This window comes from Odontesthes bonariensis, chromosome 12, assembly GCF_027942865.1.
Source record: "Odontesthes bonariensis isolate fOdoBon6 chromosome 12, fOdoBon6.hap1, whole genome shotgun sequence".
NCBI classification, from domain to species: Eukaryota; Metazoa; Chordata; class Actinopteri; order Atheriniformes; family Atherinopsidae; genus Odontesthes; species Odontesthes bonariensis.
Window position 1 is genome coordinate 35,761,626 of NC_134517.1, and position 13,556 is coordinate 35,775,181.

Sequence of the window (13,556 nt, forward strand, 5' to 3'; positions counted from 1 at the left end):
AACAAGAGGTTAATTAGAGTTGAGCTAATTTTCCTGTTTTAAAATGCTTTTCACAGTTACATGGAAATAAAGGCTTTACTTACACACAATGTCTCTGGTCATCGTAGGAAGTGATGGCTCACTTGGCTCCCCAAATCCAGCCTTATTCTCAGCAGTGACTCTAAACTCATACTCTACTCCCTCAGTCAGGCCTTGCACCTTGAAGCGCAGGTCAGGGACTGTCCTCTTACAGGCTCTCACCCATCTTATTCCCTTCTTCTCTTTCCTCTGTACAGAATATCCTCTAATGTCACTTCCCCCATCCTGTACTGGTCTCTTCCATGAAATGGTGATAGCATTCCTACTGACATTATCAACCTCTGGGGTTGAAGGTGGGCCTGGTGGGCCTAGGAAAACAAAACAAAATGTTTTTTCAGTCACAGCCTATAAACTTGGCTAAATGGAAGCATTGAATTTGAATTTATTGAACTTTTCAAACCACACATCAAACAATATAAACCTACCAAAACTGTCAACCATTTTGACTGGACCAGACTGACTTGAGTTTCCAGTACCATACTGGTTCAGAGCAGACACTCTGAAGATGTACTCGTTGCCCTTGATCAGTTTGCTGGCTACATATCTGCAGTCCATGACATTTTCGGCTAGTTTGGTCCACTGCAGGCGGCTAGTCTCTCTCTTCTCAAGGATGTAGGATTTGATAGAGGAGCCTCCGTCCTCATCTGGTGGAAGCCAGGTCAGAGTACACTTCTCAGCAGAAATATTACTGGCTTCTATGGTTCCTGGAGGTCCAGGTACATCTAAGACCTTCACTTTAACATGTTCTTCCTTAATGCCGAAGGGGTTGCTAGCAGTGATAGTGTACTCTCCTGTGTTCTTCAGGCTTGCGTACTTGATAGCCAAGGTGGAAGTGCTGGGGGTGCTGGTGATAGTGACAATGTCAGAGGTCTTGAACTCACGGCCACCCTTCGACCATACAGAAGTTGGTGGAGGTTTGCCTGTAATTTTGGAGGCTGAGATCACAATTGTGTCTCCTGCCCTCACTGATACACCATCCTTATGGTCTGGGTCGATGGTGATAGACGGGGCCTCTGCAAGAAGACAAAGACCAGATATTCAAAAAATTAAATACAAGATTTGAAAAATGTTAGCTGCCTACATGTTTTAACCCCTAAACTATTCAAATTAGTTGATCACCCAACTTACCATACTCATCTTTGCATGTCAGGGGCTCAGTAGACTCTGAAGGAACACTGATGGCCCCTGCAGAATTCTTGGCCCTGATTCTAAACTGATACTGAGTTCCCTCTGTCAGGTCAGGGACAGTAAAGGCACAGCCCTGAACGTTGACATGGTTGGCTTTCATCCAAGTCTTGCCACCAGCCTCCAGCTTCTCCACCATGTAGCCAGTCAGTTTGTAGCCACCATCGTATTTGGGAGCTGTCCAAACCAAAGTGACTGTGGTCCTGGTAACATTAATCACTTGAGGCTTGCCAGGGGGATCTGATGAAGCACAAAGAAAAGAAAGATGTTAAAACTTTCCAAGTATATATTAATTGTAACAAAAAAATGAAGATCAGAGATCTAAAAGTAGCGAACTTACCGATTGGATCAAGGGCAATCACAGCCTCAGTGGCCCTGCTTGCTTTTCCAATTCCAGCTACGTTCATGGCCATCACCCTGAATTCATACTCTAATCCTTCTATCAGTCCAGTGACTCTACACTCTTTCACTCTCAGAGGAGTCTTAGTGGCCCGTTTCCACATCAAGCTGTTCATTTCCTTAAATTCAACGTGATACCCTGAAGAAAATACAAAATCAGATTAATGATTCGTGTATGTTATTGCTTCTGCTTATCTACAAACTAATAACCATCACAGTTTGTTACCAGTAATTGGGGAGCCACCCGTTTCTTTCGGATCCGCCCATGTCAGGATGGCTGACTCATGGCGAATGCTGATAATCTCTGGAGGAGCAGGAGCCTCCGGCACATCTGGAGAACACGGGAGCAGAACAAAGAGCGGAGTCATTACCACAAGAGGAAGTAAAAGACAATATATTCAACTGTCAGCATTCATTCGTTTATCTAGATTTGTATCTATAAGACAAATTTCAGTTCAGCATAATGTACACAACTGTTTTTTTGTAGATAAATCTAAGAGACAATAATCAACAGCAAATTTATAAAACCACCATTGAAAAGAGTTAAATAATTTAAATGGTTGGTGTAGATGTGTTCTCTTACAGGAAAAAGCAAAGAAGCCCTCTTGAATTGTAATTAACCATTTTATCAATAGAGCAGTACTCACCAAATGGATGCTGGGCAACGACTGAGTCAGACCTCAGATACTCTCCGACCCCGTACTTGTTCTCAGCGAACACTCTGAAGATGTACTCTACTCCATCGTGGAGCCTAATCACCCTCATGGTGGTCTTCTGGATGGCTGAAGCCACGGTGATCCACTTGTTGTCTGTCGTCCTCCTCTTCTCCACAATGTAGTTGGACACCTCAGCACCTCCATCGTCTTTGGGTGGTCCCCACTCCAGAGTGATGCCATCGGCAGTAATCTCATCAAAGCTGATGGGTCCGGTGCAGATGCCGGGCTTTCCGACCACCTTCAGCTGGAACTTGCAATCCTTTGAGCCGGCGCTGTTCTTGACATTGATTGTGAGGGTGTCGGCGTCTCCTCTCTGACAGTCTCTTATCAGCAGGGTGGTGATGCCCTGGGAGGCTTCAACACACATCCGCCCAGTGTCGCCAAGCACCATGTCACCCTTCTTCCAGTTGACGGTGGGGTATGGCACTCCCACGATGGGAATATTGATACGTGTGGTGCTACCCTCTTTTACCACATAGCAGCCATCAAGTAGAGCACTCAAGTTGCAGTCAGGCAGCACTGAAATCCAAAGCAATTTTCTCATCAGAAAATAGTTAAAAACTATCAAAGTAACCAGCAACATGTGTCAGGGTGGCTAATAAGGCAGATTTCTTACCAAACTGGTCCTTGGCAACAGCAGCAAGCTCAGTTGGTGGTCCCTCTCCAGACTCGTTGAGCGCCTTGACCCTGAATAAATACTCCTTGCCCTCTGTCAGCTCGCCGATGGCGTGTGAGGTGTTCTTGCCCTTCGCGATCTGCTGCCACTTCTCCTCACCCTCACTCTGCTCCAGGATGTAGGCAGTAACGTAGCTTCCACCATCACTGATAGGCTTCTTCCAGCCCAGGGTAATAGAGTCCTTGGTGGTCTTCTGGGCTTTGAAGTCCATCACAGGACCAGGTTGCTCTGCGAGGTGAGATGAGATTGGTTAAGGTTCTGTGTTGGGTTTGTGTTTCTAGTCCAGCTGCTGCTACAGTTTTAAATGAACAATTGTACAAACATAATTGTGTTTTATTCTAATGATAATTAGATGATATGATATTCTAATCATACTTTAAGGTCAGCAGAAAATGGAAGAAAACTAATGAAGGATCCAGCTTATTGTATCCTTATAAAATAAAATCCTGTCATTTACTGCTAATTTTCTAAAGATCTTCTCTAGGTGCAGCTACCTGAGGCCCGGACGCTGCCTGCAGTCTCGCAGCCCTCTCCGATGCCGTAGGCGTTCTCAGCCAAAACTCTGAAGCAGTATGCCTGTCCTGGCTCCAGGTTGGTGATCCTGAAGGAGATCTTATGGCACTCTGCTAACACACAGGTCCAAGCCTTCCTCTCGGCTAAACGTTTCTCTACAACGTAGCTCTTGACTGGGCTGCCACCATCGATCAGGGGTGCGTCCCAGGTGATGCAGGCGTGGGTTTTGGAGGTCTCTTTCACAATAAGATTTTGAGGTGGTCCGGGTGAATCTGAGAGGGGAGGAAGAAGTTTGGTTTGGGATCAGAAACGTTGCCTTCTTTTCACCTGTAACCAGAGCTTGGTAGCATGTGTGTTTTCTGGGATATATGATCCTAATTCTTACCCAGGACTTTCACTACGATGGAGTAGCTCTTGGTTCCACTGCTGTTCTCCAGGGACAGGACATATTTGCCAGCATCGTATCTGTTAACTTCCTCAATCATCAGCAGAGTGTCCCACTCTGATGTCTTGATCAGCACGCCCTGCCTCTCTTTCAGGTTGGCGTCCACCTTTGTCCAGGTCACCTTTGGTGCTGGGCGTCCCCTCAGTGGGACATAGAGCCTCATGGTGACACCGGCTCGCAGAACCAACGTCTTCCTCAGATCAGCATCCAGCTCAGCTTCAGGAGCGACTGAAAGAGTGACAGAAGTTTTGTGTGAATCACTTTTATATCAGCTGTTACTTATACAGTTCTTGTTCAGTGGTGGGGGTGTTTGGTTTCATCTGTCTCTTTCTGCAGGGGAATTGATTATCCAACCATTAATTTAAAGTCAGTCACAAAATGGAACCATACACTTCAGTGAGGGGAACTATAGCCCCTAAATCTATTTTCAAGATTACAGTTACAACTTTTACAACTTTACCAAAACCAAATGGGTGATTTTATGTTTGATTATTTCTGGATCTGCACACTGAGGGAGTGCAATCAAGAAAGTTTGAAATATTTGCTTTTAAGTCGAGTTAACTAAAAATCAGGATGAAACCAGCTCGAGAAGCTCATTTTTACTCATGTGTTACACAGTGAATGACTCACTCTGTCAGGCAAAAATACTTGACTGGATGCATGCAAATTATTTCTCAAAATAAAGTGGTGTAAAACACAGCTGATGAACGTACTCAAGATGTCTTTGGCCGTGTGGTTTCCAGGAACCTCGCTAGGCTCGCTGTAGCCGATCTTGTTAACGGCAATGACTCTGAACTGGTACTCGGTGCTGTCCATCAAGCCAGTGACCACAAATTTAGTGGCCTGGAGTTTCTTTGGAACATTGCACTTGGTCCAGTCCTCAGCCTCAGCTCGCTTGCACTCCACCAGATATCCGATGATCTCACAGCCACCGTCGTAGGCTGGTTTGGTCCAGCTGAGGCTGATGGAACTCTTCGTAGAGTCCACAACCTTGGGGAATGCAGGTGGGCCGGGTGGATCTAGAGAATTATAGGAAAGAATTTTAGATCTAAAGAATATTTTAATTTCCTCAGAGACTTGCTCTTACAGCAGACACTTACAGACGGGGTCAACAGCCAGAGCAGCGTTGGATGCATCACTGGGTTTGCCCAGACCGGCCTTGTTCAGAGCAATGACTCTGAACTCGTACTCCGAGCCCTCCGTCAGCTGAACAGCCTTGAGGGTTCTATCAATCACTGGCCGGCGGTTGACCTTCACCCAGGCCAGCTCAGTGGCCTCACGTTTCTCCAGCATGTAGCCCAGAATAGCAGCCTTGCCGTCATTGGCAGGCGCCTTCCAGCTCACTGTCATGGAGTTGCTGGTAATGTTGGTTATGACAGGCGGCTCGCATGGTCCGGGAACATCTGATAGAAGAGATTAGCTCATGATTATCTTTATTTCACGTCATCAACAGAAAAATGTGCCAATTTTAATCAATACAATGATGAAGGACTGAGCTCAACCAGGGTGGCTGGCTCACTCTCCCATGCTCATGTTTCAGACACTTTTCTTTGAACAAAACTTTTCTCACCGTACGGGTTCTTGACTGTGACAGCATCAGCCACGATGGCATCTCCCACACCATACTGGTTCTCAGCACTGACTTTGAACTCATACTCATGACCCTCGATGAGTTTCTCCACCGAGCAGTCGGTGAGGTGTCCGTGGATATTGGAGCTGACCAGCGCCCAGTTAGCCCTGCTGGTCTCACGCTTCTCAATGATGTAGTTGGTGATTTCAGAGCCACCGTCTGCGAGAGGAGGCTCCCATCGCAGCTTTATACGGTCGGCAAACACCTTGGCAATTTTCACTGAGGCTGGAGGGCCAGGTTTATCTACAGAGGAAAAGGAGAGAGTTTAAACTTCATGTCTGAATGCACAGAATTATTGTTTAAACTAAAGTAAAAGGGTATTTAGTCTCACTTACCGAGGATCTTGACCTTTATGTTGGCGTACTTGGAGCCACTGGTGTTTTCAGCTGTGATGGTGTAGTCTCCGGTCTCCTTCCTGGTGACGGCGTATAGCTCCAGCAGGTGAACATGTTTCTTCTGGACCATCTTCATTCCCTCTGCGATGACCAGAGGTGCTCCATCTCTTTTCCAGCTCACCTTGGGCAGTGGCTTGCCGAACACCTCGGCGTCCAGGAAGACGTTCTCTCCTGCTTTCACCACAATCAGGTTCTTCATGTTGATGCCCAGTTCAACCCGAGGAGGAACTGCACAGGAAAAACACACAGACGCATTAGTATTTGGAAGTCTTTTCATTTCTCTGTCACAGCTGACTTTGCTGTAGAGCTGTACCATTCTCCGCGATGACTGGGATGGGATCGGACAGCTCGGACGGAAGGCTGGCATTGATTGCAGTCTTGGAGATTACTCTAAACTGGTACTGCTGACCCTCCTCCAAGCCACACACCACGTAGCTCTCTGTCTGGATGTTCATACAGTTTGCATTGCAGCGAACCCACTTGTCCTCTGGAAGCTTTGTGTATTCCATGTAGTAGCCAATCAGCTTGCTGCCACCATCATGTTGGGGACGAGTCCAGACCAATGAGACGGAGCTCTTGGTCACATCCATTGCCTCAGGTTTACCTGGTGGGTCTGGATGGAAAGAATAAAAAGGTATCAGTTCATGCTTTGAAAACACATTGAAAACATGAGAAAAGTCTGTTTATCCAACATCATCTTACCAACAGCAGTCCTGGCGATGATGAAGTCAGTCTGTTTGCAGGGTTTGCCCTGTCCTACCATGTTGTATGCAGACACCCTGAAGGTGTACTCCAGGCCTTCCATCAGGCCTGTGCAGGTGTACTGGGTGGCTTTGACTGCCGACTCATTAGCTTTCATCCACAGAAGACTGTTCCTCTCCTTCTTCTCAATGCAGAATCCAGTGATGGGGCTACCGCCGTCGCTGCTGGGACGCTCCCACGACAGGATGACAAAGTCCTTGTTGACCTTGTTGATCTGCAGGTTTCTGGGCTCACTGGGAGGATCTTTGGGGAAAAAAAACAAATCATCAATACAATATGCCAAAAATGTAATGTTAGGGACCATCTTGAAATGCAAAAAACTCACCAAATGGATATCTGGCGATCATCTTCTCAGAGTAGATGGGCTGAGAGACTCCGAATCTGTTCTCAGCACGGACCCGGAATCCGTACTCTTTACCAGTTGTCAGTTTAGTCACTCTGAAGCTGGTCTTGGTGCACGATGAGGTCACGGTGATCCAGTCACCCTGGCTGACGTCACACTTCTCAACAATGTAGTTGGTGATGGCGCTGCCACCATCTTCCTGTGGCGAGTTCCAGAGTAGCGTGCAGCCGTCGATGTCCAACTCTGTGATCTCTAAAGGAGCTTCTGGAGGTCCAGGGAGGTCTAGCATACAGAGTACAAATGATCAAAGATGGAACGACGGCAGCGGTAGATTGTTACAACCTTAATTGAAGATGAGTTATTCCTCATTCACACGTGTCTGCGGTTGTAACTGACCCATGACGGTGACTCGGAGGATCTGGTTGACCCTGGAGGTGCTGTTCTCAGCAGACAGACTGTAGTAGCCGCTGTCCTGTCTGTTCACATTCTTTATGATCAGTGTGCAGGTTGTCAGCGTCTTAACGACAGACAGGCGGTCAGAGGTCAGCACGTCCTCGCTACCCTGCTTCCATTTGCAGAAGGGAGCAGGTTTACCAGCCACAATGGCCTCAACAACCATCTTGGATCCAGCCCTGACCGTCACAATGTCGGGCATCATGATCTTTGGAGCCACTGGAGGATGTTAAAATATCAGAAGTCACCTCAGTGTTTGAAATGTTCTCACCTCTTCTGTTTTATATTCATGAAGGGATTGACATTTTTTGGCCTAAACAATATTTTGGATTGGCCCAGTCCTAATTTCCCTCTTGGCTCGTTAATCACAACTCACTGATCCCTGAAATAAAACGTGGCCTGTTACTGAATCAAATAGGAAGGGCGGGCCAATGGGAGGAATTAGGACTGGACCTTGGTATCATCCGTAAAAGAATGTTTTCCTCAGGCCGGTCTACTCACTCAGCTGCTCCTTGACTTCAAACACTCCCTCTGCCTCTCGGGCCAGGCTGACTCCGACCGAGTTCCTGGCTGCCACTCTGAACTTGTACTTCGTTCCTTCCTTCAGACCAACCACCACGATGGTCAGGTCTTTGACCACAGAGTATGGCGTCCACTTGTCCTCGGGTGCACCCTCCTCCTGGTAATCGACCACATACCCGTTTATCTTTGCTCCTCCGTCTCTGAGTGGCTTCAGCCAGCCCAGCGTGGCGCTGTTCTTAGTTATCTCCAACACGTCCATCTTCTTGGGAGGGTCTGGCTCACCTTGAGACAACACGCAGCGGCGGTTAGGGAAGAACAAATAAAACAACCAGAGCGAGACGGCGGGGACATAGTAACACTTACTTATGGGGTCCACAGCCAAGTAGGATCTGGGAGAGTCCTGAGGAACTCCAATGCCGTATTTGTTGCAAGCCGTGACTCTGAAATAGTACTCGACACCAGGTGTCATGTTGGTCACCTTGAAGCTGGTCTTCTTCAGTTCTTCCGTGCATTTGGACCAGGTCTTCCTATCCACCTCGCGTTTCTCCACAATGTAGTTGAGGATGGGGCTGCCACCGTCATTCTCTGGTGGCAACCAGGAGAGCTGAGCTGTCGTCTTGGTGACATTAGCTGCATCCAAGCTGCCAACGGGACCAGGAGTGTCTGCAGAGTCAAAGATTTAGTTAGTTCATGCAACCGACTGCGAAACCTTCTGACACGTTCCAAAGAAAATGAAGGCTGTTAGAGGTTTCCATTGTTCTCCTGGTTCTTACCGAGAACTTTGACACGGACATACACGGCTTTCTCTCCAGCTGAGTTGGACAGTGTCAGTGAATATCTCCCAGAATCCTCTCTGGTGCTCTCAGGGATAACCAGGAAGGACATTGAGTCAACCTGGTCCACATGACCTCTGCGGACCACATTGTCTACACCCAAACGCTTCCAGGTAACCTTGGGAGCCGGTCTTCCTCTGATCACAGCAAACAGTCGGATTGGGCAGCCGGCCCTCACAGCCAGGCCTTTCCTCAGACTGGCGTCCAGCTCAATTTCTGGAGCCTCTGTTGTCAAAAAAACCCCACAAAACATTGAGTGAGGGATGTTAACATTTACAATGCGACACAACATATTTACCGTTTCATTCACAGTGCTCGTTCTTACCCAGGATCTCCTTGGGGAATACTGGCTCCTTCAAGTAGGCGTGGCGTCCCCAGCCCACCTGGTTTTTGGCGGACACCTTGAAGTCATACTCCTGCTTCTCGTCCAGCTGGATGATGGTGAACTCTGTGAGCACCAGTGGACCATGGGTATCGATTCTCTTCCAGCCCTCTGTTGGCTTCTCAGGGTCTGCCTCACTCTTCAGCTTCAGGTCCAGGCTGTATCCGATGATGGGGGCACCACCGTCATACACGGGTTTGGACCAGGAAAGGGTGATGGAGGTCTTTGTACTGTCGGATACCCTCAGACTTGCAGGGGGGCCAGGTGGCTCTGAAGGTGGTGATCATTAAAAGAGAAAAGAATTACCAACAATGCACTGCAAAAAATAGGGGTCTTCAAACAAGATAAAAAAACACTAAAACTAAGGGAAAAGGTACTCAAAACAAGTGAAAAATCTGTCCATGCAGCGAGATAATTTGACTTGGCAAGATTTCTTAAATTAAGATTGTAGGAGTCTTGTTTCTAGATTTAACAAAGGCAGTTTTGTGAACAAACATGTGTCATATGCTTAAAATCCAAGGAATAAAGTGTGTTTTCAGATATTTTCTGTGTGACTCTTGAATCAAGCATGTTGAGTTTGTTATTGAATCTTAAAACAAGATTTATTTTGATGAGACTTTGGAGGAGAAACGTAATACATCTTATTTTAAGTCTTAATTGTCTCATTTTATGATTCCCTGCCTGTTTGAGACAAAAAAGTAAAGTTTTGCTTGATATAAGATTATACTGTTAAGTTGAAGACTTAAAATAAGAAATTAATTCTTAAAACAAGAAAAAATATCTAGCACTTCTAAATGTAAGGTTTTTTTTCTTGGTAAGAACCAAATAATTTGGAGTATGAGGAGGTGGACAATCTGCTTCTTAAGCTTCCATTAAATTAGATTTCTCAACTTCTTGCACAAATGTGAGAAAAAAGAAAAAGCTGTAAACTCACCGATTGGATCTTTGGCTGCAACGGGTCTGCAGGGTTTGCTGGGCTCTCCGAGGCCAACCTCATTCTCAGCCTTCACCCTGAACTGGTAATCGTGGTTTGGAATCAGGTTGGTAACTTTCATGCGTCTCTCAGGAATGGAGCTCTTATTGCAAGGCACCCAGCGCACTGCCCTCTTCTCCTTCCTCTCCAGGATGTAGCCAGTGATGGACTTTCCTCCGTCATTCTCCGGAGGAGCCCAGACCACGGTCATCTCATCTTTGCTCACCTGCGTCACAAAAATGTTACCGGTGAGACTTTACAACTTGTCCACTGATCCAGGTTTCAGGGTTGATATCAGCCAGAAATTAGATAATATAAGTAAAATCTATGAGATATAATACCTTAGTAACATCAGGGGCATCAGGGGGTCCGGGCTTGTTGAACTGAGTCTTGACAGTAACAGGCTTGCTCTCCATGGCGGGCCCGGTTCCCATCTTGTTCTCCGCCCTCACTCTGAAGATGTACTCGTTTGCCTCCACCAGGCGAGTGACGTTGCAGTAAGGCGTGACCACAGAGCCCGAGTACGTGGACCAGACCATCCTCCTGGTCTCGCATTTCTCCAGGATGTAGCTGTCCACCTCACAGCCTCCGTCATCCTCCGGACCGTCCCACACCACTCTGCACTTGTCGGCTCCGATGCCAGTGATCCTCAGGTTCCTCACAGGTCCGGGGACGTCCAGGACGTTGATGTTGGCGTACGCTGTGAAGGTGCCAGCCGCGTTGGTGGCAGTGATGATGAACTTCCCGGTGTCTGTGCGCCTGGACTTGGTCAAAAGTAACTTGGAGTAGTCTGAACCAGTTTCATAGCTCATTCTGGGGTTGTCTCCCACAGCCTTGTCTTTTACCCATTTCACCACAGGCTGGGGCTTTCCTCTCAGGTTAGCCTCAATCCTGACAGACTCTCCGGCCTTCACCGTCAAAGTTCCAGCCAACTTCAGGTCAATGACTGGCTTCTGGAGCTCCTCCTTCACCACGATGTCAGCAAGTTTCACCCAGTCACTCTCCCCTCCTTCATTCACAGTTTGCACCCTGGATTACAAATGAACACCAACATTAGATTGGTAACACTAACAGAACACGTTATCCGAGCAAGAAAACAAGCTGCAAAACAAACAATCATTTAAAGTAAGAATGCTGGAACGAACCTGAAGGTATACGTCTGGTTCTCCACACACTTTTGAACCAAGAAGAAGGTATCTTTTAGAGGGCTGGTGTTGAGCTTCTCCCACTGCTCAGCGTCTTTGGCTTTGTATTCCAGGTTGTAGGAGATATTAGGGCTGCCGCCGTCGTAGTCAGGCTTTCTCCACTTGAGATGGACGTGGTTCTTACCGATGTCAGTGGCTCTGAAGTTCTCTGGCTCACCAGGCTTCTCGATGGGGTCAATGGCCAACAGAGGGGTTTTGATCTCTGCAGAGGGCCCCGGTCCCATCTTGTTCACAGCACACACACGGAAGAGGTACTCGTGGCCCTCCATCAGCTTAGTCTTGATCTTGCGATTGGTGCAGCTGGATGAGATCATAGACCACATGCTAACACTGGGCTCTCTGCATTCCACAATATAATTGGTGATCTCAGATCCACCGTTGTCCTTGGGGGCCTCCCAGTTGATCATGCATGAGTCCTTGGTGGCGTAGGTTGTGTGCAGGTTCTGGCAGTGGCTGGGTCTGTCCAGCACATTAACCGTGACGGAGCAGGAAGCCTCACCGCCCTCGTTCGAAGCCTTCACTGTGTATATACCATGATCGGCTCTCGTGGCTTCTTTGATCTTCAAGTGGATGACAGGGAGGTTCTGAACGATGGTGACACGCTTGCTGTTCTCCAAAACCGTCTCCTCCTTCGACAAGATCACCTCTGGATCGGGACGGGCCTTGATGTAGCCAATGATGTTGATGTTGTGTCCAACGCGTACAGTCAGCCGCTCGCGGCAGGTGGCGTCCATCTCGATCTCTGGAGGGATGAGGATGTCCTGAGCTGTGATGGACTCTGGAACTTCCCTGGGCTCTCCATCTCCAATCATGTTTGTGGCACTAATTCTGAATCTGTAGGTCACGCCTTCTTCCAGACCCTTCACCGTGTAGGCACACTGCTTTATTAAGTCATCCTGGTTCACCTTTTTCCATTCTTCTGTATCAGCTTTCTTCATTTCCACTGTGTAACCCAGGACGGGGCTGCCTCCGTCTTTGGTGGGTTTGATCCAGACGAGGTCAGCTGCAGTCTTGCTGTAATCTTTAACTTTGGGGTTGACTGGGGAAGTCGGGACTGTAATGGGTCTGCAGGGCTTGCAGGGGTCAGAGATGGGAGAGGGGCCGCTGTAGCCAGCTATATTCTCAGCAAAAACTCTGAACTCATATTCACTACCCTCAAAGAGACCCAGGACTCTGTAGCGCAGATCCTGACATGGTGTCTTGTTGACACGAATCCACTTTCCTCCCTTGTGTCTGCGCTCAACGAGGTAGCCTGTGATCTGGCTGCCACCGTCGGACAAAGGCATGGTCCAACCCATCGTAACGGCATCTTCTGCCAGATCGTAGTGCTGCGGCTTACCAGGTGGACTGGGTGGCATGAAGGTGTGCTCAGCAACGGTGGGCTTGCTCTCCAGTGGAGCACCAACACCCATCTTGTTCTCAGCACGAATGCGGACCACGTACTCCGCTCCCTTCTGCAGGCGGATGATCCTGAGCTGAGTGGCGAGGCTGCCGGAGCTCACACCGCCCCAGGTCTCCTTGTTGGACTCTCTCTTCTCCACGATGTAGTTGGTGACCGGGCTCCCACCATCATCCTTAGGAGGACGCCACTCGATTGTCATGGAGTCTGGAGAAACCTCCAGGATGTTGACAGGTCCGATGGGAGCGGCGGGAACATCCAGGACCGTGACATTCAGGGCCACAGTCTTGGTCCCTGCAGGGTTGGACACAGTCAGCAGGTAGCTGCCAGTATGGTTCCTGGTACAGTCGTTGATGCTGAGCACAGTGGAGAAATTATCAGTGTCGATCTTGATGTTGTCCTGGCTGGTGAGCTCCTCTCCTTCGATGGACCACTTGGCGGTGGGGATGGGGATTCCTCTCATTATAGCCGGCAGCCTGATGGTGGTGCCAGCCTTTACAATGATGCCTTCAATGAGCTTAGCGTCCACCTCCACAATTGGAGCCACTGCAGGTGCACAGAAAAAAGAAGTTTCTACAAACTGCAACAAGTTCAAAAACACAGAAATGATTCCAATTAAATGAGCAGGATTAGAGGTGCCTGATGGA

General features: G+C 48.1%; 1 protein-coding gene across 28 annotated transcripts in view; it reads right to left on the minus strand.

The window, feature by feature from the left end:
- ttn.2 (titin, tandem duplicate 2) overlaps positions 1 to 13,556 on the minus strand; it is a 246,485-nt gene that overhangs the window by 43,869 nt on the left and 189,060 nt on the right. For all 28 annotated transcript variants that reach the window (XM_075480277.1, XM_075480295.1, XM_075480294.1 and 25 more), the window contains 24 exons: positions 11,451 to 13,455; positions 10,647 to 11,334; positions 10,267 to 10,531; positions 9,276 to 9,602; positions 8,891 to 9,175; positions 8,481 to 8,780; positions 8,097 to 8,399; positions 7,539 to 7,814; positions 7,125 to 7,424; positions 6,740 to 7,042; positions 6,351 to 6,650; positions 5,978 to 6,265; positions 5,583 to 5,885; positions 5,113 to 5,415; positions 4,726 to 5,031; positions 3,953 to 4,240; positions 3,549 to 3,839; positions 2,995 to 3,282; positions 2,310 to 2,897; positions 1,889 to 1,993; positions 1,604 to 1,801; positions 1,207 to 1,503; positions 504 to 1,091; positions 84 to 386 (listed from right to left, as the gene is read on the minus strand). In XM_075480277.1, coding sequence (XP_075336392.1) covers positions 84 to 386; positions 504 to 1,091; positions 1,207 to 1,503; positions 1,604 to 1,801; positions 1,889 to 1,993; positions 2,310 to 2,897; positions 2,995 to 3,282; positions 3,549 to 3,839; positions 3,953 to 4,240; positions 4,726 to 5,031; positions 5,113 to 5,415; positions 5,583 to 5,885; positions 5,978 to 6,265; positions 6,351 to 6,650; positions 6,740 to 7,042; positions 7,125 to 7,424; positions 7,539 to 7,814; positions 8,097 to 8,399; positions 8,481 to 8,780; positions 8,891 to 9,175; positions 9,276 to 9,602; positions 10,267 to 10,531; positions 10,647 to 11,334; positions 11,451 to 13,455 — 9,498 coding nt within the window. The remainder of the gene's footprint in view (positions 1 to 83; positions 387 to 503; positions 1,092 to 1,206; positions 1,504 to 1,603; positions 1,802 to 1,888; positions 1,994 to 2,309; positions 2,898 to 2,994; positions 3,283 to 3,548; positions 3,840 to 3,952; positions 4,241 to 4,725; positions 5,032 to 5,112; positions 5,416 to 5,582; positions 5,886 to 5,977; positions 6,266 to 6,350; positions 6,651 to 6,739; positions 7,043 to 7,124; positions 7,425 to 7,538; positions 7,815 to 8,096; positions 8,400 to 8,480; positions 8,781 to 8,890; positions 9,176 to 9,275; positions 9,603 to 10,266; positions 10,532 to 10,646; positions 11,335 to 11,450; positions 13,456 to 13,556) is intronic.